Here is a 24,763-nt window from a genome sequence, read left to right as displayed (position 1 = left end):
GGAGGGAGGAATGCTAATATTGTATCTCACAAATAGCTAGAGCATTAGTCTTAAATCAGTGGGGGGAGGGTAGAATAATAATTTTCCTATAATTGTGATAATAAGGTTGTGAACTTAACACTTGCTATAAGTGATGTCCTCAAGAAAAGGAACAAATTGATTTTTAATATGGGTACATCATTGCAAAACCCAAGTAGTATTAACAGCAACATGTAAAACACATGCATTTAATTGTAGTATCAAGCAATTTACAGCAATCTCCTGAGTATTTTTTTTTATCATTCTGACCCAAGTTTCGTAAAAATAACATTTCATTTCCCACAAACTTCCAGAATTGCATGCATTTCTCTCCAGCTGGTGCAACGTAAATGATACAAAGCCAACATGTGACTGCCTCTATTACAGAATGTTTAATTTGCTAATGAATTGAGACTCTTTAATCATAGATGAAAGCTTTTGTAATGATAAAACATCTCTAACAATGTATATTGAAGACATTTAAAAGAATGCACTTAACAATAGACAACCTTCATTTTTTTACATGCCCATTTTTGAAGACAGGGGGAATACTCCCTCAATCCCAATATTCTTTAGAAGTATGTAAAACAGTCAAATTTAAAGCTATAGTTCATTTAAAGGTAAAGGTAAAGGGACCCCTGACAGTTAAGTCCAGTCGCAAATGACTCTGGGGTTGCGGTGCTCATCTTGCTTTACAGGCCGAGGGAGCCGGCGTTTGTCCGCTCCACAGACAGTTTTTCTAGGTCATGTGGCCAGCATGACTAAGTTGCTTCTGGTGAAACAGAACACTGACACCAGAGCAGCGCACAGAAACACTATTTACCTTCCCGCCAGAGCAGTACCTATTAATCTACTTGCACTTTTGGACGTGCTTTCAAACTGCTAGGTTGGCAGGAGCTGGGACCGAGCAATGGGAGCTCACCTAGTTGCGGGGATTTGAACTGCCAACCTTTTCATCGGCAAGCCCAAGGCTCAGTGGTTTAGACCACAGCGCCACCCGTGTCCCATAGTTCATTTTCATTAGTGCATTGAAGGCATACTCTGTTAGGAAGGATAGGTTGTATGGTAGGGAGAATATTTGTCTAAGTTCTGCACCTTTGGTTTGTCAAGAAGGTCATGTAGTGGACACCGTTGGGTGTGTTTTGGGCAGGGGGTGAAGTGGGGGAGAATATAAGGGGGGATATAAGGTTCACATTTCTTCTCTGCCATGAAGTTCTCTGGGTGACCTTTCTCATATGGTGGTTGAGAAGGGGGATCACTTTATATTCACCATCTGGAATTCCTCTAGGGAAGAATGGGCCAGAAATGAAACAAATAATCATTTACAGTTTATGTTCTGGAAGCATATGCCCAGTGGTAAGACCTTGAAACATCAAACTATAAAGCAGCTGATCTGATTAATGTATGGCGATCAGTTGCACCTCCAACCCATTTGTCTGTGTAACTGCAGAGCACCTAGCAGTTCTGGTAGAGCTCAGGTAGATGAAGCACTTAGAATCTAAGACTTAGACGTTGCAAGCACTGATTGAAAGGTGTTGCAAGATGACAGAATATAAAAATAGGATTATTTAACTTTTTTAAAAGCCAAGTTATATCTTGCCTTTCTATATAAAGATACCCAAGACAGCTAAATGATATATAAAAATCCAAATTATATATTAAAAAACCCTAAGTGCAGGTTAGATAGAAGATAAAATACAAGTCATACACATGCCAGAATAAGTCAAAGCAGAGAGGTCAACTATGAAGCTACCAGACAGGTCTCTAAGGGCCAAGAGTGTTAAAATTATTTCAGGTGGTCTTCCCAAACTTACTTCAAATACAGGTATAAAGAAGGAGCACACCAGCTGATGTTAGAGAGTGGGCAAGAGATGGTCTTTAAGTATCTGGGCCTTAAACGATTATGGCATTAAAGCTAGTTGCTTTATCAAGTGCTTTACAAATATAGTGGTACCTTGGGTTACATACACTTCAGGTTACATACCCTTCAGGTTACAGACTCCGCTAACCCAGAGATAGTACCTCGGGTTAAGAACTTTGCTTCAGGTTGAGAACAGAAATCGTGCTCTGGCAGCGCGGCGGCAGCGGGAGGCCCCATTAGCTAAAGTGGTGCTTCAGGTTAAGAACAGTTTCAAGTTAAGAATGGACCTCTGGAACGAATTAAGTACTTAACCCAAGGTACCACTGTACATTGTGATCTGGGATCAAAGAACACTCTACTGAGAGATCTGCAGCCCTCATGAAATAAGCAACTGCAGCAGTTGCATCTGGAAAAAAAGTGATGGAGGTAATAGGAACACAGTAGGCTAACTTCGAGCAAGAAAGGTCTAGATCCAGTCTACTTCTATTATGATTATTACTACAATTAATTACCCACCCTTCACTTCAAGGTCCCAACTTAAAATTGCAGAACTAAGATGGGCATTAAAAATATGCATCTCAAATGTCAAAAGCCAGGGTAAAGAGGAGGGTCTTCAGCATTTGCTGGAAGCTGTATAATGAAGATGCTAGATATCTTTTGTGAGAAGCAAGTTCCACAACTTAGGGGCTGCCACTGAGAATGCCCTCTCCCAGTCCACCACCCTCTGAGCTTCTGAGGGCAGTGGAAGAACCAAGAAGTTTCCCTCCACTGATCTTAGCACCCCAGAGGGTCTTTAGCGGAGGGGGCAGTTCAGTTTGGGGGGCATTTAGGGCTTTAAACACTACCACAAGTACCTTGAATTGGGCCTGGAAACGTACTGGCAGTCAGTGCAGCTGCTTTAAAACAGGGGTTATATGAGATCCGAACTCCAGCCAGTAATCCGGCCACTGCATTTTGGACCAATTGAAGATTCCGAGTCATTTTCAAGGGCAGCCCCCATAAAGTGCATTATAATAATCCAGTCTGGAAGTTAGCAGCGCATGGAGAACAGTGGCCAAGTCATCCAAAAGGGGCCATAGCTGGGGAACCAGACAGCTGATCAAAGGCACTCTTAGTCATTGAGAGCACCTGAGCCTCCAGGGACAATGCCAACCTGTCTGCCCACCTCCTGGATGTGAGAACTCGGGGCATATTAACACCTTTGTCTTTTTAGATTCAGCTTCAGTTTATTGGCCCACCCAAACGATCACTGCCTCCCAGCACTGGTCTAGCACCTCAACTGCCTCAGTGCGATCCATGCCCAAGAGCTGTTAAAAAGCATAAGAGAGTTAACATTTTTGGATGAGAATATTTTTGTAGTGTATACAAGTTTTGAAAGTTGCAAACTTTATAGAAGAATCGATGACATTGATAGTGTTGGTGGCCCTAGTAGAGTGGAGTTCAGCTTATTTCTTCTGAAATTTATATTATTTACAGTTGATGTTAAGAACCAAAGTTGCCAAGATGCTGGGATTCACATGGTCAGGCTCTCAACATATTCCCCCATGAAATGTGGCTATGGCCTGCGCTGGATTTAGGGTGGTGTAAGCAGTTCCCCTACACAGAGCAACAAAGTGAGGGGACTCATCAGCATAATAATAATAATAATAATAATAATAATAATAATAATAATAATATCATCATCCCAATATTTATACAGGTATCTACTGAGAAGGCCCATAAAAAGCAATATTTAGGGTGCAGAACCAAATGTTGTCCTTGCTCAGGGCGCCATTTTACCAACGTCTGCCCCTGGCATGGGCTTGTACATTAACAGGAGCAACAGCTCTCTCACCTTCTGTTTCTGTCTCTCTGTTTGTTCTTAACTTTACAATCAAAATTTCTCCACCCAGTTGTTTTCCTAGGAGTGCAGCAAGAGAGTTAAGAAGACAGCTGGGAGAAACCGCTGGGGGGCTGCTTTCCTTTCCCCATTCTGCTCTGATTAGATTGTCTCATAACCATTATTTCTTCCCATCAAATACACAGCTTTTCTGGGTGGCGGCGAAGGGAGTTAGAAGGAGGCAGATCTCCCAGTTTCTTTGCTATTTTGGCCCCAATTATTCTGCCTCTTCATACTTTCCCATGGAATCTGCATATGGTTGCTTATTTCATTGCCAAAAGGTGGCAGTAGTGAGAAAAATCTCCTTAAGAGGCTTCTGTTTTGATTCCCACCATATACATGTACTGTCAAGGCCATGGTGTGGATATTGGGACAAAAATCCAATGCACTGGAAAGAACCTGCAAAGTTTTAGAAATATTTTGATTTACTGTTACATAATGTGCTAAGTAAAACAATTCAGCAGTTGAACAAATTATGCAAATAGTTAACAGTGCACAAGTTATATACAAACTATCCATTTGGTATATAGAGAAACATTGGTGCAAATTATGCACATGGTATGCTCCGATTCATTCAGATATTAAGGTCTGGATTCAGCGTTCTCCGACTGCTAGCACAAGGCTGCTGCACTAGCATAAGAGTGAGTATAATGCAGAGTATGAAATCCAGTGCAATAGCGCACTAATGGAATCTTGTTGTGCAACTGGCTGTGCAACAAGAAGTATTGGGCTTGGCTTCCTGTGCCTTCTCTTGTGCAAATCATTCTGCTATTGTAAGCTGCTATTGTAAAAGGTAAAGGTAAAGGATCCCTGGATGGTTAAGTCCAGTCAAAGGCGACTGTGGGGTTGCGGTGCTCATCTCATTTTCAGGCCGAGGGAGCTGGCGTTTGTCCACAGACAGCTTTCCGGGTCATGTGGCCAGCATGACTAAACCGCTTCTGGCGCAACGGGACACCGTGATGGAAACCAGAGTGCATGGAAACGCCATTTACCTTCCCACCACTGTGGTACCTATTTATCTACTTGCACTGGCATGCTTTCAAACTGCTAGGTTGGCAGGAGCTGAGACCAAGCAACGGGAGCTCACCACGCCGTGGGGATTCGAACCGCTGACCTTCTGATCAGCAAGCCCAAGAGGCTCAGTGGTTTAGACCACAGTGCCACCCACCCCCGTCACACAGTGCCACCTCCGTTGACTAGTATACCACTATGGGACTTTAGCTTAGCACTACGCTAAATAATTCCTCATGTTTACAAAAGGAATAGTTTTCAGTGATCAGGTATCATAGAGGGAGGGACAATAGCTCACAGTTAGAACATGTGGTTGGCTTGCAGAAAATCCCAGTTCCGGGTCTTGACCTTTCCCGTTGCAAGGATTAGCAGGTGATGGGAAAGACCTCACTACCAGTCAGAGCAGGTGATTCTGGGCTAGATGAACATAGGTATAAGGCATCTTCCTATGTGCCATTTAGTAAAGTTTGTAAGCAAATACTGTGATAGAAACTTGAGCTTGGTACGTAGGGCATAGCTCAGTACGTAGGGCATGAGGCTCTTAATCTCAGAGTTGTGGGTTCGAACCCTACATTTGGCAAAAGATTTCTGTATTGCAGGGGACTGGACTAGATGACCCTCATGGCCCCTTCTAACTATGATTCTTTGATCTATGATCTTCCTGGGAATACTATCTGAACCCTCTATCTAGGTTCCTTGCTGACTGTGGGGGTGTGCTAGATTTCCCCTACTGTTGACTGGTAATCAACAGGAATATAGTAACAGTGTCTCTGAACACAAGAAGTGCATCCTTACCTTCTCTTTCTTACTAACTAACTAACTAACTCACATGCATGAAGGGCTTACAGGAAATATTGCAAGGCTTTCTCCTATTCCCTCACTTCTTTTTTTGAAATAAATTTTCATTTTTATAACCTTTATTGTAATACACTTGATGTATTTTGAATGTTTTCAAACTATCTTTAGTATTTTGCATGTCATTGTGTTATATATATGTTGTTTCTTTTAGGATAACCTTCTGCATGTCTTCTATTCCTTCTTCTCTTCCTAAATCTACTAAAGAGTGCTTTTTCTATTATACTACCAGAGCCCTGCTGGATCCAATCAAAGTTCTGTCTAGTCCACCATCCTGTTTCATACAGTGAAGCCCATAAACAAGGCATCTGAGAAGGAATTCAGCATCATGTTCTTCTGATTGTTCTGTCAACCCAAGCATTTTAGTTTGCCAGACAGAATGATCTTCCCACTCCTCCCTTCACCCTGTTCCAGGGTCTCTCTCACCCCTCCAGAGCCAATGGGGTGGGGAGGAGAGGTTGAAAGCCTCATTGCACAAACAGAAGTCCTTGTGCAGGGCTTCCACTGGTGAGACTCATTAGTTGAATCCCACCCTCCTGGAGAATATTCCTCTCCCACTGTTGTTCTCAGCAGCTGGTACACAGAGGCCTGTTGTCATCATGACTAGTAGCCATTGTAGCTATATTTTTCCTTAATTTTCTAATTTCCTTTCAAAGCCATCTAAATTGGTGGTCATCACCACATTTTGTGGTAACTAATTCCCTAGTTTAACTGTGCACTATTTAATTACTCAATCAATTATTGTGCTTATATCCCAAAGAGCTCAAGGCGGTGCACATGGTTCTGCCCCTTCTCATTTAATCCCCTTTTACTGATGCACAACATCAGTCTCACCCAAATTTATGATTATCTAGAATCATAGAACGGTAGAGTTGGAAGGGACCTAGATTAATATATTTATTTATTGACCAATGAACTATAATTCCTAGTTGTGAGGTATTCCTTTCTCCTAGTTCTTTCTCTCTGTATATAGCGAATGTATATTCTCCATTTTCTTTGGGCTGACTCTGGATCCATTACAGTGCGGATAGAGAAGTACAGAGTGATTTCATTTTCATCTTTTTTTTTAAAAAAAATCCTTTTCCTTTGCATTGAATTGTCATCTATAGTGCCGCGTTTAATGTTGCATCTGCTTGCGGTGTTCTTACAGATGGAATTTCATTGTTCAGGACTGTGGGAGTGCAGAATTCCTCTATAACATAGTATGCCAGTGTCTATAGTACCCTCAAAGCCACTGACTCCCCACTGTCACCGATCTTCCAGCTTCTTCAGTCTTTCTGTGTGGAGCTAATTGGTTCCCCAGGCTTCTGTTGCCCCCTGTGCTCATGTCAGTGGCTGTTTTTCTCTGTTGATGCACTCCATGTATCTCTGTGTGTGCTGTATTATGAACTTCATGTAGAGGACTTCAGAACACATTCATAATATTTGTATGACTGTGGTTTTTATTGCATACCAGTCTTTTGTTATGGCTTTTATGACCTAATGTTTGCCTGAGAGAGCCTCCGTGCACCAGATGGCTGTGTTAGTTCTCAGTCACCCCCCCCCCCCAATTGTGCCCCTTTGGCAAGGGTAGATTTGTGTACTGCACTCATGACTGCTCAGCCATTGTGAGCTAGGCCACTCTGGTGTGCTTATGCGATTTTGTTGGTGCAATTATGCCTTATCCTGGCAAAGTACAAGCTTAATAGTAGCAGCTGTTTCAAATCATTTCTCTCCCCATCTTACCCTTTCCTTTGCTATTTATTTTAATATAGTTTTTAAACATTGAATATAAAACTGAATATGGTGCCAGTATGAAATTTAAATGGTATTACAGTGTAACAGCAGATAGGCACATTTGACAGGGGAAAGGGTGAGTGGGAAGGTTTGAATAAAGTAACGCGGCAAACTATATGGTAAAGAAATATCAAAAGTATAAAGGCTAGTGGAACCATACATATAGGAAAAAAGTGATAAAGACATTTTAAAGACACTAAATGAAAAAATACTTTGCCTGTCTTTCTTTCTTTCTTTCTTTCTTTCTTTCTTTCTTTCTTTCTTTCTTTCTTTTGGGATGTGTGTGTGTATGTTTGCCAGTGCCCTGTCTGAAGACCAAGGGGAAGCAACATCCCATATATGCTTTAGAAAAAAGGCTGCCTGTGGAGTCAGTAATGTGTGCAGTGATCTTCTCCATTATCATAGCATCCCAAATCTGAACAAACCAGCCACATGTGGAAAGGTAATCCTGTTGATTCCATTGTGCAGCTATTTGGGACAGCAAATCAAAGAAAAACAATGATGTCTTTGAATAGTCTTGAAACATCCACATAGTCAAACACTTTAATTAATGGATCAGGTGAAATTCTGTAACCTGTAACAGTGCAGGTGTAACTGTTGACCAAAAACTTTGATTCTCAGGACAAACCTGAAAGGAAAACAGGTTCTTTTATACCCACATTTCCCCAGCAAACCTTTAGACACTTACCTGGGGGGTACGTTTCCATTGGACATGAGGGGCTAGATTCAGCTAACAGGTTCTATTAGCAGAAGCCTGAACAAGGACTTGAGCTAGCACAACAGGGCTTTCTCCATCTCCTCCCCCATGTCCTCCCCAGATTGCCTCAGGGTGGCAGTGGGGAAAAAAGCCCCAGAAGAGCATGTGGGAAAAGGAGAGGGGAGACAGTGACAAGCAGATTGCTCCATCAGTGCAAGCGTTGCAGCAGAGATTTAGGACCAGAGTTTTCCTTCTCTTACATGAGCTACCTTGCCAGGTTGATAAGCCCCATCTGCCCCTTACTTCCCTCTACAACACGTGCAGAAACCACCTTATTGACCGTTGGACCGACGATTAGTCTCATCTGTTCAATCCTCTGGAGCCTGTTTTCACATGCAGCCGAAGTTCCTAAGTCACCAAGGGTTGAGACCCATCAGCTACCCTGATCTGGCTGCTGTTGCATGCTGACATCTGCTAGGAGCCACAGGTAAGGGTTGAGTGCAGGGTGGGGACCAAAGGCGGACAAACTACCCCAGAAGGAGCACAGCAGGTAGTACCAGAAGTACAGTGGTGCCTCGCAAGACGAAATTAATCCGTTCTGCGAGTCTCTTCGTCTTGCGGTTTTTTCGTCTTACGAAGCACGGCTATTAGCGGCTTAGCAGCTATTAATGGCTTAGCGGCTTTAAGAAAAAGGAAACAAACTCGCAAGAACTCGCAAGACGTTTTGTCTTGCGAAGCAAGCCCATAGGGAAATTTGTCTTGTGGAACGACTCAAAAAACGCAAAACCCTTTTGTCTAGCAAGTTTTTCATCTTGCGAGGCATTCGTCTTGCGGGGCACCACTGTACTACCTCTCCCCTAACACCCCGTTAAAAAAGATAGAAAAGTAGATGGAGCTACTTTAGATTTCCATTTATCCCAGACTGATAGAGCAGCATGAACAAAATCATTTCAACATTGGGAAGGTCTAGAACCAAAGCAAATCCAAATTAATCTTTCCAGACTGGAAATATTATAAATATTATATAATTGCCCCCCCATATCCCAACCCTATAGAAAAAGTGAACTCTTCAGTAGCCCTCTGCTCTTTTCCTTAGATAACTTTAATACTGACCTATCCCTCCATTTCATAAAACCGAAATTGTGTGTTCAGTTATTTGGCTTTCTCGGGTTTGCTATAAAGCAAAGGCTTTGTAGAATTGGATTAATTCAAATCTTTGTGTGTTTTAACATGCTAAAGCTACACACCTAACGTCTCTAGTAGGAGAGAAATCTCTTGCCTCAGAGAGGGAGAGCCAATGTTGGATTTCACCACTACCACCTCTGTGGCCCTCTTGACCAAAACAGCCCAAAAGGTGGTGTGTTGGGAACAGGTCAGGCATGTGGTGCAGGAGAACTGATGAAGGATTGGATCCAATGCCTTGTCAAGTTCTCAGATCCCAGACATACCAACATACCCAAGAGAAATCTATGCTCGCTCTGCCAGGCTGGTCAGCAAACCGGTGGAGTTCGCAGAACACGTTGTGACACTGCCAGATAGAGCATATGTGTTTGCTATTTTAAATTGTAAAACACAAAGGTGAACATAGATAATAATCTTTCTACTTTAAAAAAACAACATTTATTTTCTCATTAAATGGATGCCTGGGTTGATTGATAGGATAGGGATGAGCAAGCTTTGGCTAGGATGTACTGCTGTTCATAAAACTAATAACAATTCATGAGATGTATTGTCAAAGCGTTTGACAAAGATAATGTTGGCAGTACTATAGAATATGAAATGTTGTGGGATTATTTTTTTTTTTAAAAAAACCTACACTGTTGGAATTTACTAAATAAGTTTTTTTTTTTTTGCTAATGAAATAGCACAGTGTTAGTTTTTTTAAGTGCAAGCCCTCATAGTTAAAGATATAAAACGGCAATTCCATGCTTGTATAGCACGACATAGCTCAGAGCTGAGATTAGAGAAACCCTGTAGAGTGGGTAATACTTGAGGGCATCTACAACTAGAAAAGTATGTGAATTTAGGCATGGGAGGAAGGAAGGATCTGCTTTAAATTTAGTGTAGGGTCACTGAATCTTAATGATAGATTAAATAGGGGAGGTGGAATAATGAATAGGGGTATGCAGTGTGTAGCACTAATACTAGAAGTCTATGCTTTGCAGTGGTTATTTAATGTCTTTTCCCATATGTTTCTGAATAGAGCAGGTTATGGCAGGGATGAGCTAAGGAATAGCTTTGTTAGTGAATAGTTTAAATGGAAGTAATTTTTTTTAAAAAGAATTCATTCTATGAATATAGTAAGACAGCTTGTTAGTCGCTTAATAGGACAATGTAAGAATACTTAATACCACAGACTTTAATGTTCATTATGAAGTATATTTATAATTAGGTGTAATCTGTATGGGACTATGTGGTGGAGTTAAACACTTTACTCTTACAGTCTATGATAATAATAGATAGTTATAGCTCTGAAATCAATAGACCTTTTGGTTTAATTTTATTTTTATAACCTTGGTTACAGTTGCGCTAAATTCCAACTATCTTGTGGAAGTTAAGGATCTGACAAAAGTAGACTGAAAATTAGAAGGGAAAAGGCAGCATTATTGAAATACTGGCTAGCAACGAGTCTATGTACATGTAGTACATGTCAACAGTGTTTGTATGAGCAGTGTGTTTGTTTATGGTTTATCACACATGAATAGCTTGCGTGGGCATGTAAGAGTGTGATGGGAATGGCCACTCAGAAACAACTGTGCACAACCTCCCCCTGTACTTTTAGATGCTATTTACGAACCTACTAATTTAATATTACTATTAAATTATCATACTGTATTAAAGACAGAACCTAAAATTTGATGGGGAAATCTCTGAACACTTGAACTATTGAACATCTGTGAATGTTCATTTGAGATTTTTCTAGATAATGAGAATAAACCTCTGCTTGGAATGGCTTGTTTTGGCATTCTCTGCTTCATTATTATCTTGGCTTATTCCAGACACAAATTAAACTGCTCAGTCAAATAATCTCTCAAGGTCGTTTTTTTCCTAACCTCACATACTTGATCTTACTTGAGAGCCTCTCAGTGTTTTCTGCTATGAGGCTCAAAATTTCTCTCAAGTGTTCCACTCCACCATAGTGGTTCAGCTACCTTTGAAAAGCTTGGGATAAGTAAGGGGTGATGGAACCTTTGGTCCTCAGGCTATCTTAGGAGAGCTACTCCGATCCGTTCTACACTTGAGGTCCTACATGATATGTCAGGTGTGGGGCAGATAAGGGAGGGCAGGGCTTCAGAGTAGCAAATGGGTTCCCAATTCCTCCTTTGCTGGAAAAAGGTGTGCTTCCAACCATCCATCTGTTGATCTGAAAGAAGGAGATGTGGTTTCCATTTGATAGAAACTCCTTCTCCCTCGTAGCACTGCTCTTTGAAACTGCCCTTGCTGATCTGTTCAACTTACGATGTCCGAGGTTGAAAGAATCAGGGTGGGGTGTTCACCTGTTCCCCATGCTGCTTCCCGCATTGCTGCTGTGGGAAGCAGAGATAAGTCTTTCTCCTGGTTTAATCTGAGCACATTCTTCAAAGCCCTAAGAAGATTATAATTCAAGGACAGTCTCATAGAGTTCCACATGTGGTTGGAACAGTCTGCCAAAATTCTGAGATGTTTGCCTTGTGTGTAAATCTCTCGGACAGAGAGATAGTGTCTACATTTTTTGAACAGATGCACAAAGGTTATCTAACTTCTTGTTAGAATGAAAGTACCCCTAGCATTTCAGGTGTCTCCCATTCCTCAAAACAGTCAGTCAAGCCTTTTGCAATTTGGTTCATAGCTGATCTTTGTATGTTGTATCTGCAATCAGGTGGTTAAAGGAATGGCAAAAAGATGGATTTATCCACTTCTTCACTGCATGTTTATATCAGTGAACTGGGGATCCTTATGTATGTTAGTGATGGGATCAGGGAATCTGGATATAAATTTTTATTCAGCTTATTGTTACCCAGTTGTGTGATAGTTAAGTTACTGAATCAAACTTAAATTTGTTTGTTTCCCCCCTTTTTTAAATTAAAAAACAAACACAGAGTGTTACAGTCATCTCCTTATCATGCAATGTGGAATGGACATACTACTCAGCTCTATTAAGCCCCAAGTTAGAGTGCAGAGAGGCAGCAAAAAATCTTAGGCCAGCCTGATTCCACTAAAATTGTTTGCTGGAATTGGGTTTGGTTGGCTCTTCAGTCACTCCTTGACCAGATCTCTTGTTCCAAGGCTCTTTTAAACTGTGTGACAACCTCTACTTATAATTCCTGGGTCACTTCTCTTGCATGGTGACTGGAAACATGCCATGTTGACCTGCATCACAAGTACACGGAAAGTAAAACTATACATTCAAACCTTGGTTGTCAAGCATAATCCGTTCCTGAAAATTGTTTGTCTTCCGAAATGTTCGACAACCGAGGTGCGGCTTATGATTGGTTGAAAGAGCTTCTTGCATCCAAGCGGAAGCCGCATCGGATGTTCAGATTCTGAAAAACATTTGAAAACCAGAGCATTTGGCGTTCGGGAGCTGAAACATTTGAAAATGGAGCTGTTTGAGAACTGAGGTATTGCAAGGCAGGATTACTTAAGATGTGCTCTCTTTGTCAGCATTTCAGTTTTTATAAAGTGTGAGACCTCATTTTATAATGTAAAATCAATGAGATGATAGTTTAAACTATTCATAGCAATTTAGATGCTGCAGCATTATACCACTGCTGCAATCAATGCAATATCACTACAGTATTTTTGTCCAGGTTTTACAGAAACCTGTTGCAGGTTGATGGTCTGTTGCAGGGGATGGTCTTATGGTCTTTTAAACATTTCATTCACACACACACACACACACACACACACACACACACAAACTTTCTAGCGCCAGGGATTCATATTATCCAACAACTCTTATGTTACCAGTATTGCAGCCAATAAACACAATTTGAATGCCCATAGACTAAGGAACACACACTGCAGGCTTACGCCAAACTGCTGGCCCATACTTTGTCAAGCTGGAAAATGTCACCATATGTGCCAAAGTATCTGGCCCTTCCAAACACATGATAAACAGCTAAGTGTCTCCAAACATGTTCATTCATTGTCAACATTAAGAATTGTGTAGTTTGTTCTCATTTCAGCTCTAGCAAAACCTTCTGTTGCCCCTGCTGAGTTATTGTGGTAACTCTACAAGATTTGAGAACAGCATTATAGACAGCATTCTGTGGTTTCTTTATCTGTTAAGCATTCAACTTATCTTCTTTTGGGAGTTTGTCACTTTAAGTATTGGTAACTCCTAGCATCTCTTGCTACTAATGAAATGCTTGGCCTTTCACCTAAGAACATGGAGAGGATTTGAGAGGATTGTGAATTTGGAACATAGTGAGCATTTTCTCCCTTTTATATAACCTTTCCTAAGGGAAAGGGAATATGGAACCCCTTGCCACTGTGTATCAGGTGCTGATGGTCTCCATTTGGCTACTGTGGAAAATGGTATGCGGTCTAGTATAAGGGCTCCTCTTCTGTTCTGCTGTAAGTACAATCAGCAGATATGATCTACTGTACTAAGGAATGCTGGAAACTCACACTGAGCCTTTGGGCTGTGACAACATTTTTATTGCATATTGGAATACCATTTATATTAGGTTGATGGATATCAAGGCATGGCTGCTGGGCATGTAGTAGGTATTGCCTGATATACCGATTTATTCTTACTCTGATATATTCTCATACTTCTTTTGTTTCTTGGAAGTAGTGAGGTCATCATCTTCCAAGATCATAATGACCACTCACATTATACAGAGCTCATAACCCACCTACTCTCAGCAGCCAGAAGCCTCATAGCCATACACTGGAGAGACTTGTCAGGAGTAAACATGGACCACTGGTATCAAATTGTATGGGAAATTGTTACTAGAAAAGCTAACCAATAAACTGAAACTGACACAGGGACAAATGGAAGAGGATGCCTTCACCCCAGTATGGCTCCCCTTTATTTAAAAGAAATAGAGAGGTCACGAGCAAAGAACCTCAAAAGGATCAAGAAAGTTGGTTGTTTTTAAGAAAGCTGTCTTTCTGTTTTTGTGCCTCCTAGTGGATCAAGAAGATTCTCTCAATTTTTATTTGACTTTGAGGGCTTTCTCCTATTGCTTCCTTTGAGATATCAGGGATTGGCACCAGAAAGCTACTGAAGGCTGGATGAAATTGTAGCCAATAAAATATTATTTGGAATGAATGAGGGCCAAACTAAAGGTGGGGCAAGAGATGTTGTGTATGGTACTGTGTGAATTCCCCTGCAGGGCAAACAGCAGCTTGGGAGTGATTTCACTAGGGAAAGCAGTGCAGTGAAGAGAGGTTGAGCCTTTCCCAGTACTGTCCTCCAGATCCAGACCCCTGTCTCCTGCTGGTTTGTAATTAAAAAGAGTGAGAACAAAATAGGGGAGATCCTATTCACCCTAACTTCACATGTATGCTAATAATGTATGATCTGATGGAGACTGACCAGGAATGAGATCTTTGAGTTGTGGCAGAAAATTTGATAAAGATACCAGCCTAGTTTGCGGCAGCTGTAGAAAAAGAGAGGCAAATTCCATGTTAGGAATCATTAGGATTTTCTAATGAGAGGGAAAGGGTTTGGAGAAAGAGAGGGGGACAGAGCAAGAAAAGGAGAAAGTTAAAGTGGGGCTAGTAATCAATGAATCTATATCTATATCATCTATATAGATGTATAGATATATATATAGTTAAAGGGAGGCGGAGTGAGGAAGAGAGAGAAAAATATAGAGAAGTCCAAAATTATTATCTTTTCTTTAAAAAAATCAGAACTGAGAAAAAATGTCAGAGTTGAGTACCATAGTGCATATGGGGCTGAAGTGGGTCCTTTGTTTGTCTTGCATGCTACAGTCTTTAAGCTGCAATCCTATGCACACTTCCATGAGAATCACATTGAACTTAATGGGACTTAGTTCTGATCTAACAAGTAAGGATTTCACAGGAAAATACCCTTGTTGTTTTTCAGCACTGTCCTTTACCCTTTACAAGTGTAACCCTAATCATGTTTACTCAGTGTGTTCAGTGATATCTACGTCTTTGCAAATGAGTTTTCAGTTTCAGCCTTAGACAGTATCTTCACAAACCTGAGTAAAGTGGCATTAACACATGCACACAATATTAGGCTTTCTCTCTTTCTTACTCTGTCTCTATCTCAGAAAGAATCCTTGGAACCCACCTGTTCTGTAATACAATCCCGCGTCAATGACCCCTCATCACTCCATTTGTCTGTTGTATTGATCTGTTTATTTTCCAATGCTGCTGCAGGTGCCCTTAAACAACAAGTCTGTTGGGGGCAGGACATGTGATATTTGAAAGACAGAAACATCCCGGTATACGTCACAGTGCAAACCGTGTTATTCCATTGATGATAGTAAAATAATGCCGTATGTACAAAACAGATAAAGCTGCTCAGGTATTAATTTGCTCTTGTTCTTACATGATAGGAGATGATATTGGATTTCTTGATTCAATATCATCTTATAGCCTAAGAAACAGGCATTTGGCATTATTATAATTATTATTATTACTAGAAGATTTATTCATTTGGCATTTTTTTTGAAGTTTTCCACAGTTTTTATCGGAGAGCCATTTAGACTTGATATTTTTTATTATATTTCCCAAAACGAAGTACTGCAGAACGCCATTTTCAGAGCAACTTACTAGTTTCTTGTGCTAGGAAGTTTTTGTGAAAAAAGTTCAGTATTAAGAGGAAATGAATATTGAGTAAATAAAATTGGGACCATTGAAGGTTTGAATTTTCAATTTCAAGGTGTTGGAGAGTATAATTAATATTGAATTGTTTTAAAATAAGAGGCTAGATACAGTATAGATACCCCAAATATGGCATTACTTCATGAAAATGTAAGTTCTGCTCCAAATATGCATACCAAAATGCTGCTGTGGTCAATTCTAACTCCCCTTGAAATTCCCACATCAGAATGTTAGCAATGACCCATTGCTAACACTGAAAAGGCACCAATAAAATTGTAGTCCCTTTCTCCAGTTGCTATGTCATCACCTTTCTGGGTAAAAATGCTTTATTTTATCACGTTAGACTCTGGTGCAAGGGTAGTTAACATTGTACCCTCCCAATGATGTGGGCTACAACTCCCATCAGCCCCAAAAAACATAGAGCAGATGGGAGTTGTGGTCCAGCAAAATCTGGAGGGCACTGTGATGACTACCTATGCTCTAATTCAGGGACGTCCAACGGGTCAGTCGCGATCTACTGGTAGATCCCCATGAGGTTTGGGTAGATCGTGGTCGATCTCTGACTCCTGCCACGCCCCTTCACCCCGCCACCCATTGTTGTATGATCTCTGGAAGCTTTCTCTGTACTGATCCATACCTGTTTGTCTCTTGCCTTTAACCCCCCCAAAAAACAGGAAAAAGCCTTTTTTTTGTAACCTCCAGAAAGCGAGGCCTTTCTCCTCCCTAAAAAAAAAAACAAGTTTGAGCTGAACCCCCCCAAAAAAGCTCAAAAATGGAGGTAGATCACTGCCAGTTTTTAATTCTAAAAGTAGATCGCAGTCTCTTGAGAGTTGGCCACCCCTGGCTGATGCCTCATATCTCTCTCTCTCTCTCTCTCTCTCTCTCTCTCTCTCTCTCTCTCTCTCTCTGTGTGTGTGTGTGTTTGGAGAAGCATGTGTCTAGATAAAGTTTACACCCTCTACTTTCATTTCCAGAGCAAATTATTCTTTCATGCATTGTTTTACATGGTGAAAATCATGTAAGTGATGAAAAATATTCAAATGCAATCTTCTTGAACACTTTTTCTGAAGCCCAACTGTAGCACCACTACCAAAGCATAATGACTTGGATCTTAACTTTCATTTTATGAACAGAAAGAAATCCGTTTAACCACTGTTTCCTGTTGGTGGAATCTAGTGATTATCTGTGTACATTGGAGAGTAGATAGAACTAATTTTTTATTTTATGTTCTGGGGTCTGTGTATCCTATGGGCTTGCTGTCTCTGATTCTTAGGGTACGTCTCTCTCTCTCTCTCTCTCTCTCTCTCTCTCTCTCTCTCCCCCTCCCTTCTGCTAGATGACTGTCACACCCTATTGGCTTCTCTGGCTAAATTTGAGAGAGCATTCCACATATATCTCTGGTCTGGTTCACACGTAACACTATGCCAAACTCCTAGATGCTTTGCTCCTTCCTTTTTTTTCTTTTTCTTTTTTTTTTTTTTTTTTTTGCTGCTGAGCTTAGCCATGGTTTGGCTTAGTAAGTTGTCAGAACACGGGCTTGTGGTTTAGCTTTCTCCATACAAACCACAAGCTGTAACCATTGGGTTCCTTGTGTTTTACAGCTTGTGGTTTTCTGAAAGGGCTTAGCCATGAGCCCAGGTTTGTTCAACACAACACAAAGCCAAACCTTGCTCTTCCCCAGTTTTACTGCTGAGCTAAGTGGCTGCAATCTCCTCTCCAGGAACTTGCACATTTGTTTGTTTGTGCTAAGTTTGGCTTAGCATTGTGTGAGCTGGACCCCTGATCTATGTGGCATGTATTCTCTAGGCCCAGAGTTCTTTATAGTTCCTGCTGAAATTGTGTTTGTTCATGTTAAGCCATGGTATCTGTCCTCTTACATTACAAGTCCTATAGTTGTTGGCACAAGCTCTCTCACTGCTCTAACACTGCTTCTGATTGGCTCCAGAGAATCTCTCAAGATTTTACAATATCTTGATACCACATATAGAAACTGGCAATAGGTTTTCACAAACTCCTTCAAGCATGATCTATGTTGGGGAACCTGTGGCCTTCAATATATTGCTTAACTACAGTTCTTATCACCCTTGACCATTGGCCATGTTAGCTGAAGCTGATGAGAGCACAGGAATATCAGAAGGACTGTGGATTCCCCATTGCGATCTACAGTTTAACCCCATTATTAAGCTTGCAGATCCTCCCCACCCTCCATTTAGACCACCAAGCCCAAGTAAAGTCTCTCCCTGCCTCCATGTTTGAGAGCTGCATAGATACATATGGGCATTCAGTCTATGTAAAATATCCCCAGTACAGAATGTATATTTTCATATTATATAAATAAATTTTAAAATCTGTTTAGAGACAGATTTTTAAACAATTACACCATTGTTGCATCACTGGGAAAGCAGACTTTTTTTTAACATACTGTGGTTAGAGAGGGAGACTGACTTTGGCATCTTTTCAGAACCCATTTGTGAATATAGCCTCAGCAGTTTGTTTAATCAAACATAACCCTAATACATTTTACATGGTACCTCCCAGCTGAGGCTGGTCTCTAACAACTAGTGTATTCTGCAACGAGTTGCTCAACAGATGTCATTCTGGTTGAATAATGAAGCAGAATACTTGTGCGTTGGCTAACGTTACTCGAACTTTGATCACTTTTGTTCAGCACATCAGTCTGGCATTGTGCTTTATACCAACATAACACTATAACCAGAGCATGCCTTTCAGGCTTAGAATAGCAAAGGAATGTTATTGAAATCAGTGCAGTTACAGATGATTGCATGGAAAAAGGAGAATACTGTTTATTTCATAATACTATGGTGTTATACTTTGGAATTAGAAAGGAATGTAAGGAATCTAACTCCAGGTTTTAGTTATTTTTACTTCACAGGCTTTTTGGAAAGAAAACTTTTGCTTCATTCAGCTTATGTGGCTGCATTAGTATTTAATGTTAGTCAACAAAAATCTTAGTTTTTGAGACTGATGAAATATTCATAATTGTTGAAATGAAATGTATCATGTTTGTTGCTGTGATAGCTGGCAGAAAATATTATTTTGCACTTTATGCATTATTTCTAGACTTGCCAAAACTAACATATATTTTAGAAAACACAGCATAAGATTATTATATTTTGGAAACCAATTTGTATTAGTTGCCAGCTGAGGTGGGATGTGCATATTATAAATAAAATAACAAATTTACTCATAGCTGATGGGTAGATCTGCCACTGTCACCAGAGACTTCTTTGTGTATATATAGATATAGATGATATAGATATACCACATTTTTCTGTGTATATGAGTTTTTTTTGCTAAAAAACATTAGTAAAACATTGGGGGTCGTCTTGCACACGGAACATGGGCATCTGGGGGAATTTTAAAAATATTTAAGCATATGTCTGGGATTTTGGCTTGGGTGGGCTGAGGTGGTCCCTCCTGCTGCCATCCCCCCTTTCTCTCCCCCCCCCACTCTGGCCTGCATGCTGGCAACTGGCTCGCCTACTGAACCCCCTCTGGCTCAGCCACTGGATCAAGAACAGCTTCCGCCACTGAGAGCTTCCTCAGCTACCTCTCCTTGCCCTTCTTTCCTTCTTTCCTCTTCCCCTCTCAAACTCCCATCCTGCCCCCAGCCCGCTCACCACCTTCCTCATCTCAGTTTGCTTGGTGGCATGGCCCAACATAGAGCGGCCGCTGCCTTCCCCCGGCTCTTCCTTGGCATCCTACTTAGGAGCCTGCTTCCCCACAGCAGCAGCTGCCACCGAAGGGGAGTGTGTGGTGCCCCAGTTGCTGCCTTTGCTTCTGCAACACGGTCAACTGCATTCACCTCATGCTGGAAACTTTGAGGGTGATCGCCCCCAAAAAGATTGCCACTGCCAATCATCCAGATTTTCACTTCTATTTTAGGGTTTCATTTCCTTAATTTTGGGTTCAAAAAAATAGGAGTTATCTTATACATAGGGACGTCTTATACATGGAAAAATACGGTATATAGACTCGCAGTCCATGAGTTACACCACTGCGGCACCACCACTATCTGTTCCAGGTCCTAGTTTTACTATGGAAGCCTTGCAGTGCATACATGGTCGTTTCGCCTATTAAGTCGCCGGTTGGCTGGGAGGCACAGGGTGTTCTTGGCATAACAGCATAAGTTTGGCAGGCCCTTGGCAGGGACCCCCACCAGCCTGGCCCTCCAAGGCTTGGGAGAAATGTGCTGGCTGCCCCCCCCCCATACTGCATGGGCGTGTATGTAGCTGTCTGTAGGTTTCCAATAAAAGATGGTGCTTTATGTCCATTGTGTTGTTGCACAATACTATCCAGAAAATTAAACTGCTGTGTGGTTTGGTCTAGACTCAGGCTGATGGTGGGGTGAAAGTTGTTGAGGTTCTGGTGGAATTTTCCATAATGTTAATTTCTGTTTTCTAAATTGTTCGTAGTGGTCTAGTATTCTTAGTATTAAAACCTAATACTGAATTTTCTTCAAATAGGTGCATTTTATTTCAATAATTACACAAGTTTCTGCAGTTGCAGAATTTCCAAGTAGTTACCGTATTTTTCGCTCTATAAGACGCACCAGACCACAAGACGCACCTAGTTTTTAGAGGAGGAAAACAAGAAAAAAAAAAATTCTGAATCTCAGAAGCCAGAACAGCAAGAGGGATCACTGCGCAGTGAAAGCAGCAATCCCTCTTGCTGTTCTGGCTTCTGGGATAGCTGTGCAGCCTGCATTCGCTCCATAAGACGCACACACATTTCCCCTTACTTTTTAGGAGGGGAAAAGTGAGTCTTATAGAGCAAAAAATACGGTACTTAACATTATGTATTAAAATATTGAAGAGAAGCAATATTTGTTAAAAACATATATTTGAGAGATCTTTAAGACCATACTTGAGACCATTCCAGTTGAAGAAGTGGAAAGTCAGCCTCAGCCTCAATCCTCGTAATTGCATGATACATTTTCATAATCTTCAAATCATCCTTTGAACGGGATCTGATGGAAGTTCCACAGGGGCGCTTCTCATATAATGGGTTAAAAAAAAATTAAACATTCACCTAGAGCTACAGAGAACAGTAGCAGGCAGACGTAGGTGCTGAAACAAGTAGGTGTTGCAAAATATCAGTGGTCCAGAACTGTTTGTGTACAACTAGTGATTGCCTGCCATGTGGATAGTCCAGCATTGTGTACATACATCAGTAACACGAGAGAGGGCCTTCTTTGTATAGGCGTGCAGAATGTGGATTTTTCTTCTGTCCCCCTATGGCTGGCACCAACTCTGTTGAGTTTCCAGCACCAGCTGAAAACTTGCTGATTTGCTCAGACCTTTGGAGGAATTTGCTGAATTGCAAGCCATCTTGTTGATTTTAGGGTTCTGTTCTGTTGCTTTATTTTAATATGCATTTTGTTTTGATTTCAATGTAACATACTCTTGACATAACCTGTTCTGGGATTGCCTTGGCAATGAAGAGTGGGTGAAAGATATTTAAAATAAATAACTACTGAACAACTTCAGTGCATTCACTTTCCCTTAATTTTGGTACATCACAGCAACAGATACTAGGACCCTGGACTGTATTTACATAATATTCATAGGGTGAAAAAAATCTTATGCATGTCAGTCAGTTACGGTTTACTAAATACACAGTGCCCTTTCTGCTTACACTTGGCATTTTGAATCCACGGGAATATCTTTCAAATAACTCTGTTTAGAAGGTGGTGGTCCCGTGGATGTAGCCTTTGGCTTGGATTGTAGGCGCCTTGAATTTGGGTCCCAGTTCCCATTGAGGTCTCTGTGGTTGCCTTGAGCAAAGTGTCGTTTCTCAGCTTGAGTTCCACAGCAATATCTGAATCGCTGAACAGGATTGTTTTGAGGCTGAGTGAAATTGTTTGCACATTTTAAATGACCCTGCAAAGGATAAATAGTTTTGACAACAGCAGTTTGCCTAAACAATTTTGTGTTGTTTCTGTAGGTTAAACGAAATGTTTATGACCTGACTAGTATCCCTGTTCGTCATCAGTTGTGGGAAGGCTGGCCTGCTTCTGCTACAGATGATTCAGTAAGTCACAATTTACTTCATTATTTTTTTTTAGTACATATGATGGTTTTGTTTTCACTCTATGAAAAACACTTCATTTTTACTATACGCCTGTGTGTCATATGATTGTGGAGTTGCTCCAAGCTCCTGAAGTTATATTAGTAATTCAATATTTGGTGCTTAACTGTTTGACTGATCCAGTAAAGCACTGAAACATTTATTTCATAAGCTGTTCTGAATAGGTCAATTGAAATGACCAGAGCACAGTCAGAGCACAGTCCAGGATTTCTACTGCCTGGTTTGGAAGGGGCCAGAGCAGGCTGTGCGCCTACATTGTGTGGCTTGGGAGTTTCAAGTGTGCCAAGTGAGTGTGAGAGAGAACAAGCCTCCTTTACGGAGGGGCCTTCATAGAGACCTGGCCAGTAGAAGATGGCTGACTCAGATATGGGATATGGCTTATATGGCTAAAATAACCAATAGAATAAGAGTAAGGGAAGGAAGGCACAGATGGAAGACTTCTTGAAAATGTAGCTTGTTTATTGCAACAACATGGTACAAATACTCTTAATTCATATTACATGGGGGGCGTTTGAGCTATAAAGAATCAAATCTGTAACAGCTACGAATGCTTTTTGCTACTCTTTCCTTTTTAGTAAAATAGGAAGGGCCTTATTAGTGGATGTAAGATGTAAGAAACACTTAATGTTGTAAGTTAACTATTGTTTTAATAAAATTTGAGTCTTTTTATTTTTAAAAAAGTTGAAAAATAGTAGGACCACATAAATATGATGTTCTGTGACCTCCATTTAGGAAGGACAGCCATATTCAAACAACATTTGAGCACGTGCTTAAGTACTACCTGAAATGTTTAAGGCTTCAGTTCTCTGCATACTTTTCTCTAGTCCATTTTCCAAGGTTTAAAAGTCAGTCTGTGACAGGAAGTGAATAGGACTGAAGGAACCTCCTGTCTTTGCTCATCAAAAAAGGAAAAGTTTTGCTATATGTGTGCTAGTCATAGGGTCCACTTTAAAAAGGCTTTTGGGATTAGGGCCATAAATCATGTTTTAATCTTACAATAACTACTGCAGTGGCTGTGATGTCTTTTGCAACCTGTTGGGAAATGTGCTGTCTCCCTGCATTTAATTTATTTAATTTAATTTTTATTGTTTTTGCATCCTGCGTTCAAAGAATGGCCGCACATTGCTGCCCATTTGGCAGAACAGTGCCACACTGATATTTTCTGGGAAAGTAGCTAGTCCTTGTGTTGGAAGTAGAACTGAAGCTTTAGATAAAAACAAACATAGACAAGGTTAATTGCAACCTCTGAAATATATTGGTGTGTTGTCATCTGTTGCTATTTGAGTTAAGGCCAGAAAGGATTTGAAAACCCATGATTTCTAATCCAAATGCCAGCAGCTGTTTGGAAAACAGCCAACAAAAACATAACACCTCCTTGTAGGATAGGATGTCCGGCATGTATAAAATGCACAAATCTGTTTTTAAACTCTGTTTTAACAAGTGACAATGTTGCAGGTGATATTTTTTCTTTCTTTTCAAGTTTAATGAAACTGGTGATTGTTAAGTCATCTGCTTTTCAGGCAGACGAGTCCAGAAAGCTCCCAGCTTGAAACTACTGCAGCTGAGGCCTGTCAGCTGTGTAAACAGTTCTGAACGTGTTACTCCCAAAAATATAATTAATTTCTATCTGAAATTAAAGCCACCAACTTAATATTTATGAAGATTTAACATTAGCAATAACAGTTAGAACACTTCTCTCTCTTTTGTCATTTATAGACAATTCACTCAGAAAGTTTATCGCCTAATATTCCCCTGTGTCAGATTCCCCCCCTTTCTTTTTTCATTCCCCTTCTTTTGGTAATAACTTAATTTTTGACAGAAAGATGTCTCAATGGTACTACCCAAGAGCAGAGATCTAACTTTTAACAAAGAGTTAAAGAAGGACTTGATTAGAATACTTTTCATTTACATTTTATGCACCATAAGAAATACTTTGTAATACCACAGGAGGTTTTTTCAGTGCAGTTCTCGTTAACCTTTGCCTTAGCAAACAGGACAACTAAATAGACTTCCAATAATTAGATTCCTGTGTAATCGAGTCTCCTACGAACCTCATAAGCTTCAATCTTCTGCATTACCAGAAATGCATCAAAGTCAAGAGCTTTTTTAAAAGCAATGTTACTGCACTTCCCTTTAGAGCAATGGCATGTTCTTCATTTGTTGTTTTAGGCTAATGACATACGGGAAACTGCAAGAGATGCCAATAACTCTTTCAATTTTTTTCTTAAATCAGTATCTAAAAGTCTACTGGTAAGGGAATGTTTTCATGCTGTATCAATTTAACTGAGAAACAAGGATGTTGAAAGATAGCTAAGATGTTGTTTTACCTTATGAGAATGATATTTCTCCCCAGCATCCACAGAGTAGGAATAATGCTAGCACTGGGAATTTGTAATTGCTTGATCTAATTAAAACACAGTATATGATTTTCATTTCTCCCAATTTTCAGATGATCTACTTTTGGGGGATAGGGATCTCTCTGATTGGCGCTAAAAATATTTTGCTTGCCATGATATTTCTTTTTGTTGTTTGCCACTGTCAGTCAATATGTCAGCTTAATAATGTCTGGTGCAATTAGGGTAGTGACCTCCCAACTGTCTCCAAGATGTTGTAAAGCTATTGGGGGTAAAACTATAGGGACAGGATATCAGTTGTACACAGTTTGTGAATAAGTTCCAGTAGCAGTTTGGGTTTTTAATAGAAACTATTATTGTAGTGAACATAATTGACTTAAAATGGCAACAAGAGCTACTTTACTTCCTAT

The 24,763-nt window shown here is 40.5% G+C and overlaps 1 protein-coding gene across 1 annotated transcript in view; it reads left to right on the top strand.

Moving 5' to 3' along the window:
• Positions 1-24,763, top strand: part of FAF1 (Fas associated factor 1) — a 171,291-nt gene that overhangs the window by 61,342 nt on the left and 85,186 nt on the right. Inside the window, exon 8 of the mRNA XM_081010831.1 lies at positions 21,856-21,942. Within this exon, the coding sequence (XP_080866957.1) occupies positions 21,856-21,942 (87 nt within the window). The remainder of the gene's footprint in view (positions 1-21,855; positions 21,943-24,763) is intronic.

This window comes from Podarcis pityusensis (assembly GCF_964106645.2).
Source record: "Podarcis pityusensis genome assembly, chromosome: 6".
NCBI lineage: Eukaryota > Metazoa > Chordata > Lepidosauria > Squamata > Lacertidae > Podarcis > Podarcis pityusensis.
The sequence above is the reverse complement of the archived record's forward strand: the minus strand, read 5'-3'. Positions and strand labels throughout refer to the sequence as shown.